The sequence below is a fragment of the Ctenopharyngodon idella genome, chromosome 5 (assembly GCF_019924925.1).
Source record: "Ctenopharyngodon idella isolate HZGC_01 chromosome 5, HZGC01, whole genome shotgun sequence".
Taxonomy (NCBI): Eukaryota; Metazoa; Chordata; class Actinopteri; order Cypriniformes; family Xenocyprididae; genus Ctenopharyngodon; species Ctenopharyngodon idella.
This window is the reverse complement of record NC_067224.1, coordinates 15,285,733-15,301,931: the sequence shown is the minus strand read 5'-3', so window position 1 is coordinate 15,301,931 and position 16,199 is coordinate 15,285,733. Positions and strand designations below refer to the sequence as shown.

At 36.6% G+C, this 16,199-nt stretch overlaps 1 protein-coding gene across 1 annotated transcript in view; it reads left to right on the top strand.

The window, feature by feature from the left end:
* Positions 1-16,199, top strand: part of cert1a (ceramide transporter 1a) — a 32,890-nt gene that overhangs the window by 14,113 nt on the left and 2,578 nt on the right. The window contains 14 exon segments of the mRNA XM_051892840.1: positions 1,871-1,978; positions 2,075-2,213; positions 3,025-3,105; positions 3,619-3,776; positions 8,577-8,669; positions 8,776-8,862; positions 10,595-10,684; positions 10,997-11,077; positions 11,214-11,309; positions 13,067-13,199; positions 14,228-14,298; positions 14,407-14,535; positions 14,710-14,745; positions 14,747-14,840. Coding sequence (XP_051748800.1) covers positions 1,871-1,978; positions 2,075-2,213; positions 3,025-3,105; positions 3,619-3,776; positions 8,577-8,669; positions 8,776-8,862; positions 10,595-10,684; positions 10,997-11,077; positions 11,214-11,309; positions 13,067-13,199; positions 14,228-14,298; positions 14,407-14,535; positions 14,710-14,745; positions 14,747-14,840 — 1,396 coding nt within the window.

Here is a 16,199-nt window from a genome sequence, read left to right as displayed (position 1 = left end):
ACATATTTATAAGCATATCTTCACATTTTCTTTGAAACACATGTGCATTTACTCTTTCATATATTTATGGGAACCATATTTCAAGCAACAGAGCCATGATAAAATACAGTCTTTTTCATCAAATTTGTTTGTGGACATGGTAAAAAGAGTTGAGCCTTACTCACTTGACGTGTTTTATAATCATGCCTACAACCCGCAAGCTTTTCAAAGAAAAAACATGGTGTATGATACTTGATTACCTTATAAAAATATACCAGCAGTCGTAATGTAATTTATCCTTCACTAACAGCCATGATAATTTTCTATGCACATCAATAACATTGGCCTGAAATGGATAATGAAGCACTAACCTGGCTGCTCTGCTCTGAACCATCTGAAGTTTTTTTTAATTTTTTTTTTTATAGGTATTTCTCAGATGCGCTTGACCGTATCGTAGGGCGGTACTCAAGATGCGATAAAACTAAAGACTGCACCACATCTTTTAAAACTGTTTAAGCGCAAAAAGCAACTCAATTTAGTACTTTGGGTGTGTGCACAAAATCTGTGGGAATGAGTAAAATTATGCACAATACGTGAAATCCCACGCCAAAATTCAAGCCCTGTAACGCTAACAATATTCATCAAAGGCAATTGAAATGAGCGAGTGAGAGGAGGCGGGTTTGTGTGTCAACTCTCTGTTGGAGAGATGAGAGAGTGAGAAAGCGCAGCTGGTATCGTGTACAGTATTCTGTGGAAAATGATTATTGGAAGTGTTTCAGATATTTCAGTATCGATATGTATCGAAAAATCTATTTTTGACAACACTACATTGCACTTAGTTTCAGATGCCTTTTTAAAAGACTACAATTAAAAAAAAATGTAGATATATCTAAAATTCAACCCGCCAAAGTGGCTAGTAGGAGTGACTGCATTACACGCCACTGCTGAAATCAACTGGCATTTGGCGGGTTGGCAGGTGTGAATGTCCCTGATAGTGTACATTATCAGAAAATCAGAACTTTCCTTTTCTTAGAACAATGCACAACTGTATGTGTCACGTACATTTTCAGTATATACCTGGATTCCTTCAAGGCTCTGCTGGGAACTGCATTTACAGTTTCTTTTTTTGACGAATAGAAAAAGGGATAGTTCACCCAAAAATGAAAATCTGTCATCATTTACTCACCCTCAAGTTGTTCCAAACCTGTATGAATTTCTTTGTTCTGCTGAACACAAAAGAATATATTTTGAAGAATGTCAGTAACCGAACAGATAATGAGCCCCATTGACTGATTTTTATTTTTTTATTTTTTTTCCATACTATGGAAGTAGGGTTGAGATTCTGGAGAATTGAGAACCGGTTTTTCTTTTATCCAATCTAAACATTTATCCATTCATAAACTGATTGAGGAATTTGATTCCTTTAACAGTTTTGGAACACCTCTGTTCCTGCTGCTTTCCTGTGAATTTTTTTGCACTCATTCAATTAATTGTAAATATACAAATCTTACTATGGTAAAGCTAAACCCACAATAATTAGGTTGATGCTACTGGGTAACTAATTAATATTTAAGTTTCAAGCTTGTAATTCAGTATTAAATAAAATATCAGATGTGGCTTTCATTCAAGTTTGTTTTAAAAATAAAACGCTGCCATTATTTCTGCCACAGAATTATCATTCATATCATTCATCGATATCATTCACCATTTGATAGCTGGCAATTTTAAGCAGTTAACCTACCAGCTGCTTTATTCATTGCAAGTCTCAGAAATGCTCAGTTCTGTCAATTTTCACTGCACAGCTTTGACCACGACACTTCACTGCCCCATGGTTCAACTCAATGTTATTTTTAAACTAGTGTGAAGTTACCTAATTGTGTTTTGTGTGCAGGCTGAGTCAGGCTACGGGTCTGAGAGCAGTCTACGCCGCCATGGCTCCCTACTGTCCCTCACCTCTGCCGCCAGTGGCCTCTCCACCACCTCCGCTTCCTCCTTCAAGGTGAGAATCAGCCTCTGCCTCCACAGTCAGAACATTGCAACATTTTTCATTTCATTTTGATCGCAATTGAATGTTCTTTTACAAACTGTTGAACAGAAGGGATACAGTCTGCGGGAAAAGCTAGCAGAGATGGAGACCTTCCGAGACATTCTCTGCAGACAGGTGGACACTCTGCAGAGGTACTTTGACAACTGCGCCGATACTGACAGTAAAGATGAGCTTCACAGGGACAAAGGTGAGGAAAACGGTTATGTTACAGGGAGTTTTATCTTGCTGAGGGACCAACTTGGCTTCAGGCAGGAGAAAACTTACCATTCAAACTTCTTTAGTTTTTAGTGGAGTGCCATTTTATGTTGTGCGCTTAATAAACTTATAGGGAAAGTTCACCTAAAATTGAAAATTGTCATTATTTACTCATGTCGTTCTTTGCAACATAAATGAAGATGTTTTTATTGAAACTTGAGAGATTTCTGTCCCTCCATTGGAAGTCAACGCAACCAAAACTTGAACGCTTCATCCTTCATCAAATGTGGTAAACGGAAGCTCAAAGAGCCTGTTTGATTTGAACCAATGAAGTTGTTTCTTATGCGTCAAGCAAGCAAGCTTTAACTTCAGTTATATTTGATTCTGTGAATATTTGATATTCACCATATTTGCATGCTCTATGGTGTGTGTTATAAGTTTTATATGAGAATAAAAGCCTAAATTAAATCTGTTCATCCTATAAACAATCGTGTGTCTTCAGGAGACTTGGATTAAACCACTCGACTCATATAGACTTATTTTACAATCTAGTTTTGTACTTTTTAATGTGTGAAAGTTTTGGTTACATGGACAGAAAGGATGAGAGAATATTAAAAATATCTTTGTGTTTCAAAGATGAACAAAGGTCCTTATGGGTTTGGAACAGCATTAGGGTGAATAAATGTTGGTGGTATACACTTTTTTGGTGTGATCCTTCCCTTTAAATGGATGAGTGAACATTAAAATTGCTTTTGTTGTTCATTTGTTGTAACTCTGCTAAAAAGGCTGCTATTTTCTTGCAGTATCCGATGATGACGAAGATTTTCCAACCTTACGTCCAGATGGAGATTATCTGCTCAACAACAACAGCAGTAAAGAAAAATGTGAGATTTATTTTTTTATTATTATTATTTTTTTATTTGTACGCCTTTATTATAAGCACATCCACTTTGTGCGTAATACATCTATTGCTGAAAATTTTCAAATGGCTCGTAATCCTGTCTGAATGCAGTTTGATTCTCAAGCAAAGATTTTCTTTCATATTGACTGAATACAGAATAAATAATTTTGCTCATCATACGTCTCTATTTGTAGTAGCATAAAAAAAACGTACACAGTATACACCATGCAGTAGGCTGCAAACTGCATGCCATACAGTTAGTGGTAACATCAATTTGGAGTGTGTAAAGAGTGTAAAGTGCTTTTTACTCCCATAATGGTGGAAATCCATTATGTCCATGATGGTTGTTGTTAAATGTCATATTTCTGTCTGGGGCTGAAGACAATTGATAAGAAGACACTAATACATATTAACTGAGCAACTGATATTTCTTCAGAAGTAGAGCTAAGTTTCAGTACTGCTGCTATTTAATATTCATTTTACAAATTTCCCTCAGTATTCCCTGTGGACAGCCTCAAAGCTTCCACAGGCATCGATTTCAAGGGTGAAGCCATCACGTTTAAAGCCACTACAGCAGGAATCCTGTCCACACTGTCCCACTGCATCGACATTTTGGTCAAAGGAGAGGAGAGCTGGCAGAGACGACTTGATAAGGTACTGTGCAGCAGAAATTAAAGGGATATTTCATCCAAAAATGAACATTCTGTCATAATTTTCTCACCAAACATGTATGAATTAGAATTACTATATTTTGTATATATTACTTTTATTTAACAAGAATGGATGAATTTAATCTAAAGTAAAATACATTTTATAATGTTACAAAAAAAAAATGCTGTTCTTTTGGAAAAACAAAAATGTTTCAAAGTTTCCACAAAAATATTAAACACCACAACTGTTATTGTCATTGATAAACATAAGAAATGTTTCTTAAGCACCAAATCAGCATATTAGAATGATTTCTGAAGGATCATGTGACTTTGAAACTGAAGTAACGGTTGCTGTTTTGCAAATTCAGCTTTGCCTTCAAAGGGGTGTGTGTGTGTGTGTGTGTGTGTGTGTGTATGTATATATATATATATATATATATATATATATATATATATATATATATATATATATATATGAGCATTAGAGCATTAGAGCATTAAATAAAATTTACCAAACACAAAACTTTGAACGGTAGTATATGCTCACATTGCTTTTTTCAATTTAACGAAAGCATAGTGACCACGGCCTATCAAGCTCCACCAAAACAGTCCATCCGACTCCTGTGTTATATTTCCTCTGAAGTCCTCTACAAGTCCTCTGAACCCTTATGAAAGCTTTGCGTAAGGAACAGTCCTCAATTTAATCTATTAAAGAAAAGAGTAAACATTCTTCAAAATATCTCCTTTTGTCTTTCTCTGAAGAAAAAAAGTAATGCAGGTTTGAGAACAACATGAGGGTGGATAAATAATGGCAGAATTATCTTGTTTTTGTTTTTGTTTTTTTCTCTTGAATAATTCCAGTCTTACAGGAAGTATTGTTAGTTTTTGGACTACCGTACTCTTTCTGCAGTATTGAAACCACCAGGTGCTTTTTGTTACATATGAAGCATTCAGCATCAAGCAGTTTTGTCACAAGCTTAAATATGGGCTTTATTTACTTTCCCATACACTTCCCACATAACACCTTAATTACTGGATGAGTCACAAAGACACATCCATTAAAACAAAAGGTTAACATCTCGTTTCCGGAAGCCTTGCATTCCTCACATGGTCCACTTTAAGTGGAAACATGTCTTCAAAGCCACACGTCATTAGTATCTGAGTGTAAAGCTTCTGCTCACACTTGCCTGACCAGTTTTTCCATCTACAGTCCAACCCCCGCTATATTATCATTCAGGAAACGGCTTCTTGAATTCCAGGCGACTGGAATAGACTGATAGAGTAGATTTAGAGTAGGTGTGATTTTATATTATGTTTACAGTCAATCAACAGGACTGGGTGGACCTTTTGAGCAGCATAAAGCTTTCTGCAAAATGACCAGTTTCCCATTTCTGAAGATTGCATGTTGTGATGTTAGCGGCTGGATTGTAGAGGATGACTACAGCATACAGTTCTTCAGTGTTGAAGCCGTGGAAGAACTGGGTGGCGCTTCAGAGCGCTAATGAAAACTGGATTCCTCTGTGTACGCACAGCAGCTTCAACACTGTAGGTTTGACGTGCTTGTTTCCAGTTCACTGGTTATTTGACTTTCTGTTTTAAGTGCTTAAAAGAGTTACTTTACATGTGTGTTTTTAGTCTTGACGTGTTTTAGTCTTGCATTTATGCTATGTAAGTGCATGCGTTTGGATATTCACCTGAGCTCTGTCATTGGCTTTTAATTGTTTTGGTTTAGTGGAGTCACGTTACCACCTTTTGATAGTTGTTATCACCGGTCATATAAGCCGGGTGTTGTCAGTAATTGTCTCATGTGACATCTTGCAGTAGAGGTGTTTCATTGCTTTTAGCAAAACCACACCTGTCAGTTTCAGAACAGATCTGATTTATTATTCACTAAACATAATTATGCAACAAGTACTTGTCTACAACACCCAAAGCATCTTAGTTAACCAACTAAACAAACATTTTTCAGTGAAGGTTTGATGTGTGCAAGACATTGTTGATTCTACTTCATCTGAGTTATTTGAAAAAAGGTTTGAGTGGTTTAAAGGTTGGCTTTCGGCAAGCTGTTCAAGCTTGTTTGCACTTGAAGCAAGTCTAGAGAGCGGATGGTATGGGCTCCACCCTTTGTTAAATGGGCAAGACACAATGGTGTCTTCAATGGCATCTGTCGTGGGATAGACAGTTGAAATGGGTGTGCTTGCTTCAGCTGAAGTATGAAACTGCAAGTGGACCTGTCAGAAAGCCTGTCTCATTTCTTTGTTCTGCTCCGGATTCTCCATTTGGATTCATTTTCGGGATTTGTTTCCAAGCAAGCTTTGTTCAACAAGAGTCCTGAGTGCATATCAAGTGAGGAGAGTTGATTCATGAGGAATCAAATCAAATTCTTAATGGTATGCAAACATATATACATTGTAGAACTTAAAACGTCTTCCCTAGTCCAAACGTTTCATTGAAGCTAGGCAGCAAAAATGGTTAGTTCCAAAATCCTTGATTTTCTGACATCAGAAGCCTAAAAGTCATTCATGCATGACCATCTACAATGCCATTCAAACGTTTGGGGTCAGTAAGATTTTTTTTATTTATTTATTAATTTGTTTTTCAGCCAGGAAGCATTAAATTGATTAAAAGTGACAGTTGAGACATTTATAATGTTACAAAAGGTTTCTATTTCAAATAAATGCTGTTCTTTTGAACTTTCTATTCATCAAATAATCTTGGAAAAAAGTACTAATCACTATTTTATAAGTAGTATATTAATCAGCACAACTGTTTTTGAACATTGCTAATGATAAGAAGTGTTTCTTGAGCAGCAAATCAGCATATTAGAATGATTTCTGAAGGATCATGTGACACTGAAGAAGGCCGGTTTCACACCGCACACGTCAGCAGCGCGTGAGCGTGAACTGCAGCTGCAGAGACGCGTGAGTATTCACACTGGAAGCGTTTGTACAGCGTCACAGCAGCGGCTCCAAGCTGCATATAAAGTGAGCATTTCTTTACAAAGACAACTATAAATTTGTTTTTATAAGTTGGTCATTTATAAACTTGATAGTCTGGAAAGTTTGTTAACATGGGGAGGTGTACAACACTCACATATAAACGTAAAATAAATAAAAATAAATAAATAAAAGCCTCGTGTCATCCATTGCTGCATACGAAAGAGGTAAGCTTTGTGTTTTACATCATCTGCCGCGTGCACATGTTTACAAGACAGCAAACTCGGGTTTGATTTGGATATGCTTCAGCCTATATAACTGTCTGTGTAATAATTAAAAGAATGTATGTGTGTATATATATATATATATATATATATATATATATATATATATATATATATATATATATATAATCATATTTTCTGGCTAGTTTACTTTAGTTTTTTTTATAATACACCATACTTTAATCCAAACTGAATAAGTTTAAATGAGTAAATCTTCTATAAATATGTTTTAATATTAATTTTCTTTCCTGACATACTTCAATTCTTGTTAAAACACACTAGACATGCTTATTCTGTGCATTTTGAGCACTTTTTGTGTGAAATCTTATTTATTTTGTCCATCAAAGGTGTACTTTCACTTTAATTGAGCGTTAGCAGCGCAGCAAAAATAGACCCAGCGCCGAAACGATCGCGGCACTGCTGCTTCTGCTCTGCGTAAGTGAAAGTACACCTTTAATGGAGAAAATAAATATGATTTCACACAAAAAGTGCTCAAAATGCACAGAATAAGCATATCTAGTGTGTTTTAACAAGAATTGGAGTATGTCAGGAAAGAAAATTAATATTAAAAAATATTTATAAAATATTTATGAAATTATATAAATATTTAACTTGTTTTTAATTATTCAGTGTGAGTTAAAGTATGGTGTATTATAAAAAACTAAAGTAAACTAGCCAGAAAACATGATATATAAACATTAAATTAGTTATTACACAGACAGCTATATAGGCTCTAGCATACCCAAATCAAACCCGAGTTTGCTGTCTTCGCGTGTGCACGCGACAGATGATGTAAAACACAAAGCTTATCTCATTCGTGTGCAGCAATGGTTAACACAAGGCTTTTATTTATTTATTTATTTATTTTTATTTGTTTTACGTTTATATGTGAGTGTTGTACACCTCCCCATGTTAACAAACTTTCAAGACTATGAAGTTTATAAATGACCAACTTATAAAAACAAATTTATAGTTGTCTTTGTAAAGAAATGCTCACCTTATATGCAGCTTGGAGCCGCTGCTGTGACGCTGTACAAACACTTCCAGTGTGAATACTTGCGTGTCTCTGCAGCGGAAGTTCACGCTCACGAGCTGCTAACGCGACGCTCACGAGCCGCTGGCGCTTGCGGTGTGAAACCGTCCTAACGGCTGAAAATTCAGCTTTTCCATCACAGGAATAAAATACATTTTAAAATATAATATAATATAATATAATATAATACAATGTTACTGGTTTTACTTTATTTTTGATCAAATAAATGAAGTCCTGAAGAGCATAAGAGACATTTTTCAGAAACGTAAAAAAAAAAAAAAATCTTACCAACCCCAAACTTTGAATAGTAGTGTACATTTACATGTCAGTGATGCCTGTTGGGTGATGAGAAACTTGGTCCTCTCAGTCACAGTGAGGTCATAAGGATATTATTCTTTTCCAAACACCATAACTTTATAATTATAAAAAATAAATAAAATGTTATTTATTAATTATAAACAGTATTATTATGACCCCTTTTAAGATCTCCTTGAATTAATTGATTTATATTGGATGTAGTAAAACTATGAGTAACATTGTTTCCTCAAAAGGAAATTGAAAGGAGAAGACGGGCTGAAGATGCCTACAAAGCTGCGTTGACAGAGCTGAAGAAGAAGCCTCATTATGGAGGACCAGACTATGAAGTAAGTGAACAACCTTTAATTCACACTGTCCTGTCCATCTGTGGCCCAACACGCAACCTACATTTCAGACTGAAATGTTCTCTATGTGCTAAATGTGTCTGTGCAGGAAGGACCAAACAGTCTGATCAATGAAGAGGAGTTCTTTGATGCTGTGGAAGCTGCATTGGATAAACATGACCAGATCGAAGAGCAAGTAATGATTCAGTCATTATTATTTCAGATGAATTAATCATCTTGCAAAAGCTGTTTTCTAAGCCATCTGTTTTATGTACTGTTACTGTGACTTGTGTTTTGTTATAAGCTGCCATTCCATTTGTTATGATGGCTCCGTTTCCACGAAATGGACTGTTTGATCACATCAGCATGACTGTTGAAGTGTAAATATGTACCAATGGACTATATTTGTATTTTCAGTTCTCTAGAAAAATGGTCGGAGTGGCCTAGCAGTTCGCGCACACATGTTCCCACATATAGAGCTGTGGCACTGTGGCTGTTGTCACCTTAAAAGTGCTCTAAAAAAATTTTGCTAACCTTTACCACTTGCCTTTCTCTTACAAATTCCACAATGTTTTTGGTTCACAAAACACACATTTTTATGTTAAAACATCCTGTTAAAACTGAGCTATGATTGTTTTAAGTCAGTCAGTCATTTAGTTCATGTCAGAGTGTGCATTTCTTGACCACAGTAAAGGGACATTTCCACCAACTATAACTACAGAGTTTCTATGAGAATAGGGAAGTCCACACCACAGCACACATACAACAATAATGACACAGAGGAATGATATCATTGAAATCACTACACTAAAACGCTTGACAGCCAGTCAGAATCCACCAACTTTAAGGAGCTTAACCATTTAAAGCCCGGGATACACTGCACGATTTTAGCAATCCTATAAGATCATTACTTTATTACACTGTGCGACATGGATCTACTAAACTTGGGTACGACATGCATGTAGACTGTGCGATGATGACACCTATTGACTCGTAGGCTACGTACCAAGTTTTTTATAGAAGAATAAAACGTCATCAGCATGCGCTAGTGGTAAACAAAACACGACGTTGAATCACACTTTGGCAGTTGGTAGTTTTTATTTGTGCTGAAAATAAAAAGGAAGTGGCGAAAGAAGAAGGGAAAAAGCTTGAGGTAAGCAGTTTGAAGTTTTAGCACCATGTCGCTTTGATTTCATGTTGCATTTCTATTGGCTGGTCAGTAGACGTAGGTTGTAGCAGCAAACACACTGTGCGTTGATCATGCTGAATTTCTGACACTGTCAGAAAACTATCGTAGGCTATCTTTGGTCGCAAGACCGGGAAAACGTCCGTCTTTGAACCTCTCTCACTGTACGACATAGGACCACCGATTAAGAGCCGCAATCGCAGAAATCGCCGCTTCCTGTTCCAACATGACTGCGCACCAGTGCACAAAGCAAGGTTAATAAAGACATGGATGAGCGAGTTTGGTGTGGAGGAACTTGACTGGCCTGCACAGAGTCCTGACCTCAACCCGATAGAACACCTTTGGGATGAATTAGAGTGGAGACTGCGAGCCAGGCCTTCTCGCCAACATCACTGCCTGACCTCACAAATGTGCTTCTAGAAGAATGGTCAAAAATTCCCATAAACACACTCCTAAACCTTGAGGAAAGCCTTCCCATAGAGTTGAAGCTGTTACAGCTGCAAAGAGTGATAACACACCATTGAAAATCTGGTTTGATGTTAAAATCTCTTAAAGAGAAGTCGATTCTCTTTAATGGAATCGATTCCAGCTTTTGGAATTGATTCTCAATTCCCAATGCCTTAAAATCAAGGAATATATTCTTTTTGGAATCAGCTCCCAACCCTACAAAGCATATTTACAGCTGCTTTAATTGCATTTAAAACCAATGTTTTTATATAAATGTTGCTGATATGTTTTGCAGTCCCAGGCAGAAAGGAGCAGGGCATCTCGACAGATCTCCCTCACTCCAGACACCTATTCCTCCATCAGCACTCAGAAATACTTGACTAAGGTAAGTCAGACCACTCTGACTCACCCACACTACACACACTCCTACACACAAACACTCTATCAAGTACTCATTCTATCAAAGCACATTTGCTTCTTCGTGACTGATTATGCAATTCTGTCATTGCTGATGGTGGATCTGCTCTGTGAAATTCTTGGAGCTTTTACATTTGCGATACTGCCTTTGTTCTTCCAGTTCCTCCTGCTGAAGTGTGATTTACAGTGGAAGTGTGCTTTGTATTCTCCGGGTGATGATAAGATTTTTTTCTCTCTCTCTTTCCCTTGACCTGTTTCCCTTTCTGTCTCTTGGGTTCAGCCTCGCAGTCACACTTCCTCCTTGTCCTCCTCTGTCGACCTAATAAGTGCCTCAGATGACGTGCACAGGTTCAGTGCTCAGGTAGAGATATGACACTACACTAGTGTGGATTAACTGCAGGCGTATGATTGTTCTTAACTTGAAGAAATGCTTGTAACTAAGACATTTTTGCTTGTAAACTTTCAGCAACACCTCATACCTCTTGTTTTGTTCACAGGTTGAGGAGATGGTGCACAGTCACATGACTTATTCTTTACAGGATGTGGGCGGAGATGCCAACTGGCAGCTGGTCATTGAAGAAGGGGATATGAAGGTGAGAAATGGAGTCAGCAGGGGTTTTTTTTATTTTTTTTATTCAACACTGAGCTTGTTTTATGTGGAAGCCTGTTTCAGTGGAAAAAAATGTTAATATCTTTTAAGCTTTATAGCTTATAATTTGTGAAAATTAATTTTTTTTTCTTCTTATAATTCTCTCTCTCTCTGTGTGTGTGTGTGTGTGTGTGTGTGTGTGTATTTATATATATATATATATATATATATATATATATATATATGACTTGCATGCATACATACATACACACATATGTGCATATATTTTACAATATACAGTATATTAACTTTTATGTAACCCGAACTTTTGAACGGTTGTGTTTGAATTATATTCTTGAGATCTCACACATCTCACAATGTGACTTTCCCTTATTTTAAATTCCCTCTTTTACTTTTGCAACCTGAGGCTGAAATGGACTCGGAAATGGACACAGGTTTAACCTTCCTAATTTGACTTGGCTCATTTCTTCATTCTGGGCAGTTTCTGGTTCAGTCACAAAACAGAAGAAAAATGCAAAAGAACCTTGACACCAATCTAAATCTTTCTCAGGTTACAGTTTGGGATATTTGCGTTTTTCAGTGAACTATCCATTTGAACTCTTTCCAGGTGAAATTATTGCTGTCATTCAAGCAATTGCTTAGTCTTTTTGCTGTACTGTACGGCTCAACGCGCTGAAACTGAAGAAAACACACGCAAATAGAAAAAACACCAGCAAATAAAGAAAACATCTTCATCAGTTTGACAACACATGTGCTGCAAATACTCACAACACAAGCCAATACAGAAACGCGCTGCAAAAGTTCACAACACAAGCAATACAAAAACGAGCTGCAAAAGTTTACTACACTACCAAATACAGAAACGCGCTGCAAATACTCACAACACAATCGAATACAAAAACGCGCTGCAAATACTCGCACCACAAGCAAATACTCGCACCACAAGCCCGGCGATCTTAAGCCCCCCTCTGCGATGATCATGATGATGATGATGATGATGATTAGGCTACTTTCAGAATTAAATGAATATTTTCATTTGCCCCGCAATAATTTCATAGCGCATCACCGCATAACTGACGAGCTGCAATGAGATGTTAGATTAGCTAACTCCTCATTTAAAAAAACAACTTGTTTAAAACAAAATAGCCTGCATCTCTTCTCATTTTTACCCCACTACGTATGGGCCACAAGAGAAATATTAAGAAAATAAATTAAGGATAAATACTGTTATAAGAACATGTTGAAGTAGAGCTCTCATTGCTCAGTTTTAGTTTCACTTTCTGCAGTGAATAATTGACTGGAATTTGAGACATAAAATCAAGTAAATTATTAAACAAATTATTATATATTATAATAATTATTAAATTATTATAATAATAATCATATTTTTTTTACCCCCCAAGTCGTTTGTCCTGGCTCCGGGACTGGCATAGACCACAACGAAATTGTTTTATGGGGACATCAACGAACCTGGCTGGGACCGCTTATTGTTTATGAACTTTTGCAGCGCGTTTCTGTATTTGCATGTGTTGTGAACTTTTGCAGCGCGTTTCTGTATTTGGGTGCATTGTGAACTTTGCAGCACGTGTTGTCAAATTGATGAAGACGTTTTCTTTATTCTTTATTTTTTTCTACTTGCATGTGTTTTCTTCAGTTGCAGCACGTTGAGCTCTCTCGGCTACCGTAGTACTGTCATTATTGATACAAGAAACAAACTTGTTACACCATTTGTTTTTGCAGGTGTACAGAAGAGAGGTGGAGGAGAATGGCATTGTTCTGGATCCTCTCAAGGCTACTCATTCTGTCAGAGGGGTCACGGGTCACGAGGTTTGCCACTACTTTTGGGACACAGCTTATCGAAACGATTGGGAGAGTATGTTCACCTCAGCTCATCATTTTGGCTTTTTGATCTTCTAATCTAATATTGTGAGAATGTGCCACTGTTTTTCAACATCTGGTTATAAGACCCTGTATGTATTAAAATATACATGTCTATATATACGTAGAGGACATCGTGTTATTTTAGGCCCCGTTTACACCTGATATTAAGATGCCTTTGGCTGATCAGATCACAGGGATATACATTTTCGTTAACACCTGGTGTTTTAATCTGTCTTTCTTGTTCACTTTCTACCACTTCTGTCCTGATTTCTTTCGAGGGGAGGGTTTATGTATGGGCTTTTTCAGATCTTTCGATCTAATGGATGAAATAAGCTCACGCAATTTACATACGAACACGACTGGAGACAACAGAAAAACATACGGAGAGCAGCATCTTTCGTTTCTGCTCTGATAGCCACAAGACCACGCCGAACGCGGTGAGCGCATGTTAAAAATCAGGATGAGAGAACATTGTGCTTGGTACATTTTTTTTTTTTTTTTTTTTTTTTCTCTTCAAACCAAACTTGGGTCTTCAGCCAACAAAGTTTAAATCCCATCTGGCTAGCACTCTTTCCATAATGTTTACGCATTAGGTCAGTAGGCGGTCTTTTGTGGCTGTTCGAACGCATTCAACCACATGAGCGTTGACACTACGAAAGCAATCCGGTCAAATGTGTTTTCGACTACCTCTCGTTGCAAGTGGACAAGATCAAAACGTTTTAGACCCCTTTTGCATTTTTATTCACAACGTCCACTAGTGAACTGAGCGATCAAAACACATCTGGTGTAAATAGGGCCTTTAGTTTTTATGTTAGTTTTATTATAGTTTTAGTAATATTTTGTCTTTTTTTATTTTTAGTTACATTTTTAGTAACTTTTGTCATTTTATTAGTTTAGTTCTATTTAGTTTATTCCAACTAAAATCTTTTTAATACTTTTAGTTTTAGTTAACAATAATAAATGATGGAAAATATATTGTGGTTAAACATACAAACACGTATACCTTATCATTTTTTACAGCAACTGTTGAAAACTTTCAAGTGGTTGAGACACTTTCAGATAAAGCAGTCATCATTCATCAGACACATAAGGTATAGCACCATTCACTATTGCATTATGGGTGGTTGTTTCTGAAATCCTGTGGTTTTTGCAGTTGTGTTGACATCTTTAGATACATTTTCCTCACTGCTCTTTTGTAGAGAGTGTGGCCTGCCACCCAGCGGGACGTGCTTTATGTATCGGTTATTCGTAAAATTCACTCCACCAGTGAGAATGATCCAGACACCTGTCTGGTGTGCAACTTCTCAGTGGATAATGACAGCTATCCAGTAAGTACCTGGACTGCAGAAGTATCTTTTAAAATGTTTACTCATTATACAATTTGATATCACAGGCATTATTACTAGAATCCCAGAAACATATAAACTCATGTTATTCAACATTCGAGGTATACAATAAGCTGTGCATCAGAATACTAAGAGGTTTTTTCATGTTTTCTCCAGCCCTCTGCTAGATGCATTCGTGCCAAAATCAATGTAGGCCATGATCTGTCAAACCCTAATCAGCCCACCAGAGGGAGACAAAAAGATCACCAGGGACAACATCCTCTGTAAAATCACATATGTAGCCAACGGTAAGCCTAGCACTACAACCACGGTGCCAGTTTTCACGGGTCAGGGTGTCTGACCCTCGTAATTAAGGTTTGAACACCCCAAAATATTTCAAACTAAAGGTTGGTTTAAAGGTTTGTGGTCAGTAAGATTTGTTAGTCAGTAAGTATGCATTAAATTGATCAAAAGTGACAGTAAAGATTTCGAAAATGTATAATGTTACAAAAGATTTCTATTTAAAATAAATGCTGTCCATTTGGATGCAAAAGTTTGTTCATGAAAGAATCCTGAAAAAAATATTTCATGGTTTCCACAAAAATATTAAGTTTTTAAAAAATATTAACTTTTTTCAACTTTGATGGTAATAAAATGTTTCTTGAGCACCAAGTCTGCATATTAGAATGATTTCTGAAGGATCATGTGACACTGAAGACTGGAGTAATGATGCTGAAAATTCAGCTGTGATCACAGGAATAAATTACATTTTAAAATATATTCAAATAGAAAAAGGTTATTTTAAATTGTAATAACATTTCACAATATTACTGTTTTTACTGTATTTTGTATCAAATAAATGCAGCCTTGGTGAGCATAAGAGACTTAAAAACATTAAAGGATTAGTTCACTTTCAAATGAAAATTACCTCAAGCTTTACTCACCCTCAAGCCATCCTAGGTGACTTTCTTCTTTCTGATAAACACAATCTGAGATATTTTAATAAATATCCTGACACGTTTGAGCTTTATAATGGCAGTGAACAGGGGTCACGAGTATGAGCTCATAAACGCACGGCATAAAACACACGGCTCCGGGGGGTTAATACAGGTTATGCGCAATCTAACTTCCTTTTTCTGTAAAACAGATTAGATCGCTTCTGGTTTAGGTCTTTTGTATGTGCTTCATGAAAAATTAGCTGTTTTATTCAAGGTAACTTAAAGGGAGTGAGCAAAGATGAGCATAACTGATATCCCCCGCATATGCAGATTGATATTTAAAAGCTTTTTTAATTTTTCTTCTTCACACTAACGTTTAGATATTTAATAGAATAAAACACCTATAACAATGTGAACTAGGTAGTTTCACTGATTACCTTAAAAGTCCACAGATATGCCGTCAGTTCATACTGCTGTTAACACTTTCTCTAACAAACGGATGCAGTGAGCCCAGTTTTCCGGTTTGGTCATGTGACATTCGACATATACCTTATAAAGGCCTTCTGAAGCAAATCGATGCATTTGTGTAAAAAAACATATCCATATTTAACAAGTTATGAAGTAAAATATCTAGCTTCCGGCAGACCGCCTTCTGTATTCAACGTACAAAGAAAAAAGCTTACACCACGTCCCACGCCTTCCCTGTTCAACTTACGGAAAAAGTGTAAT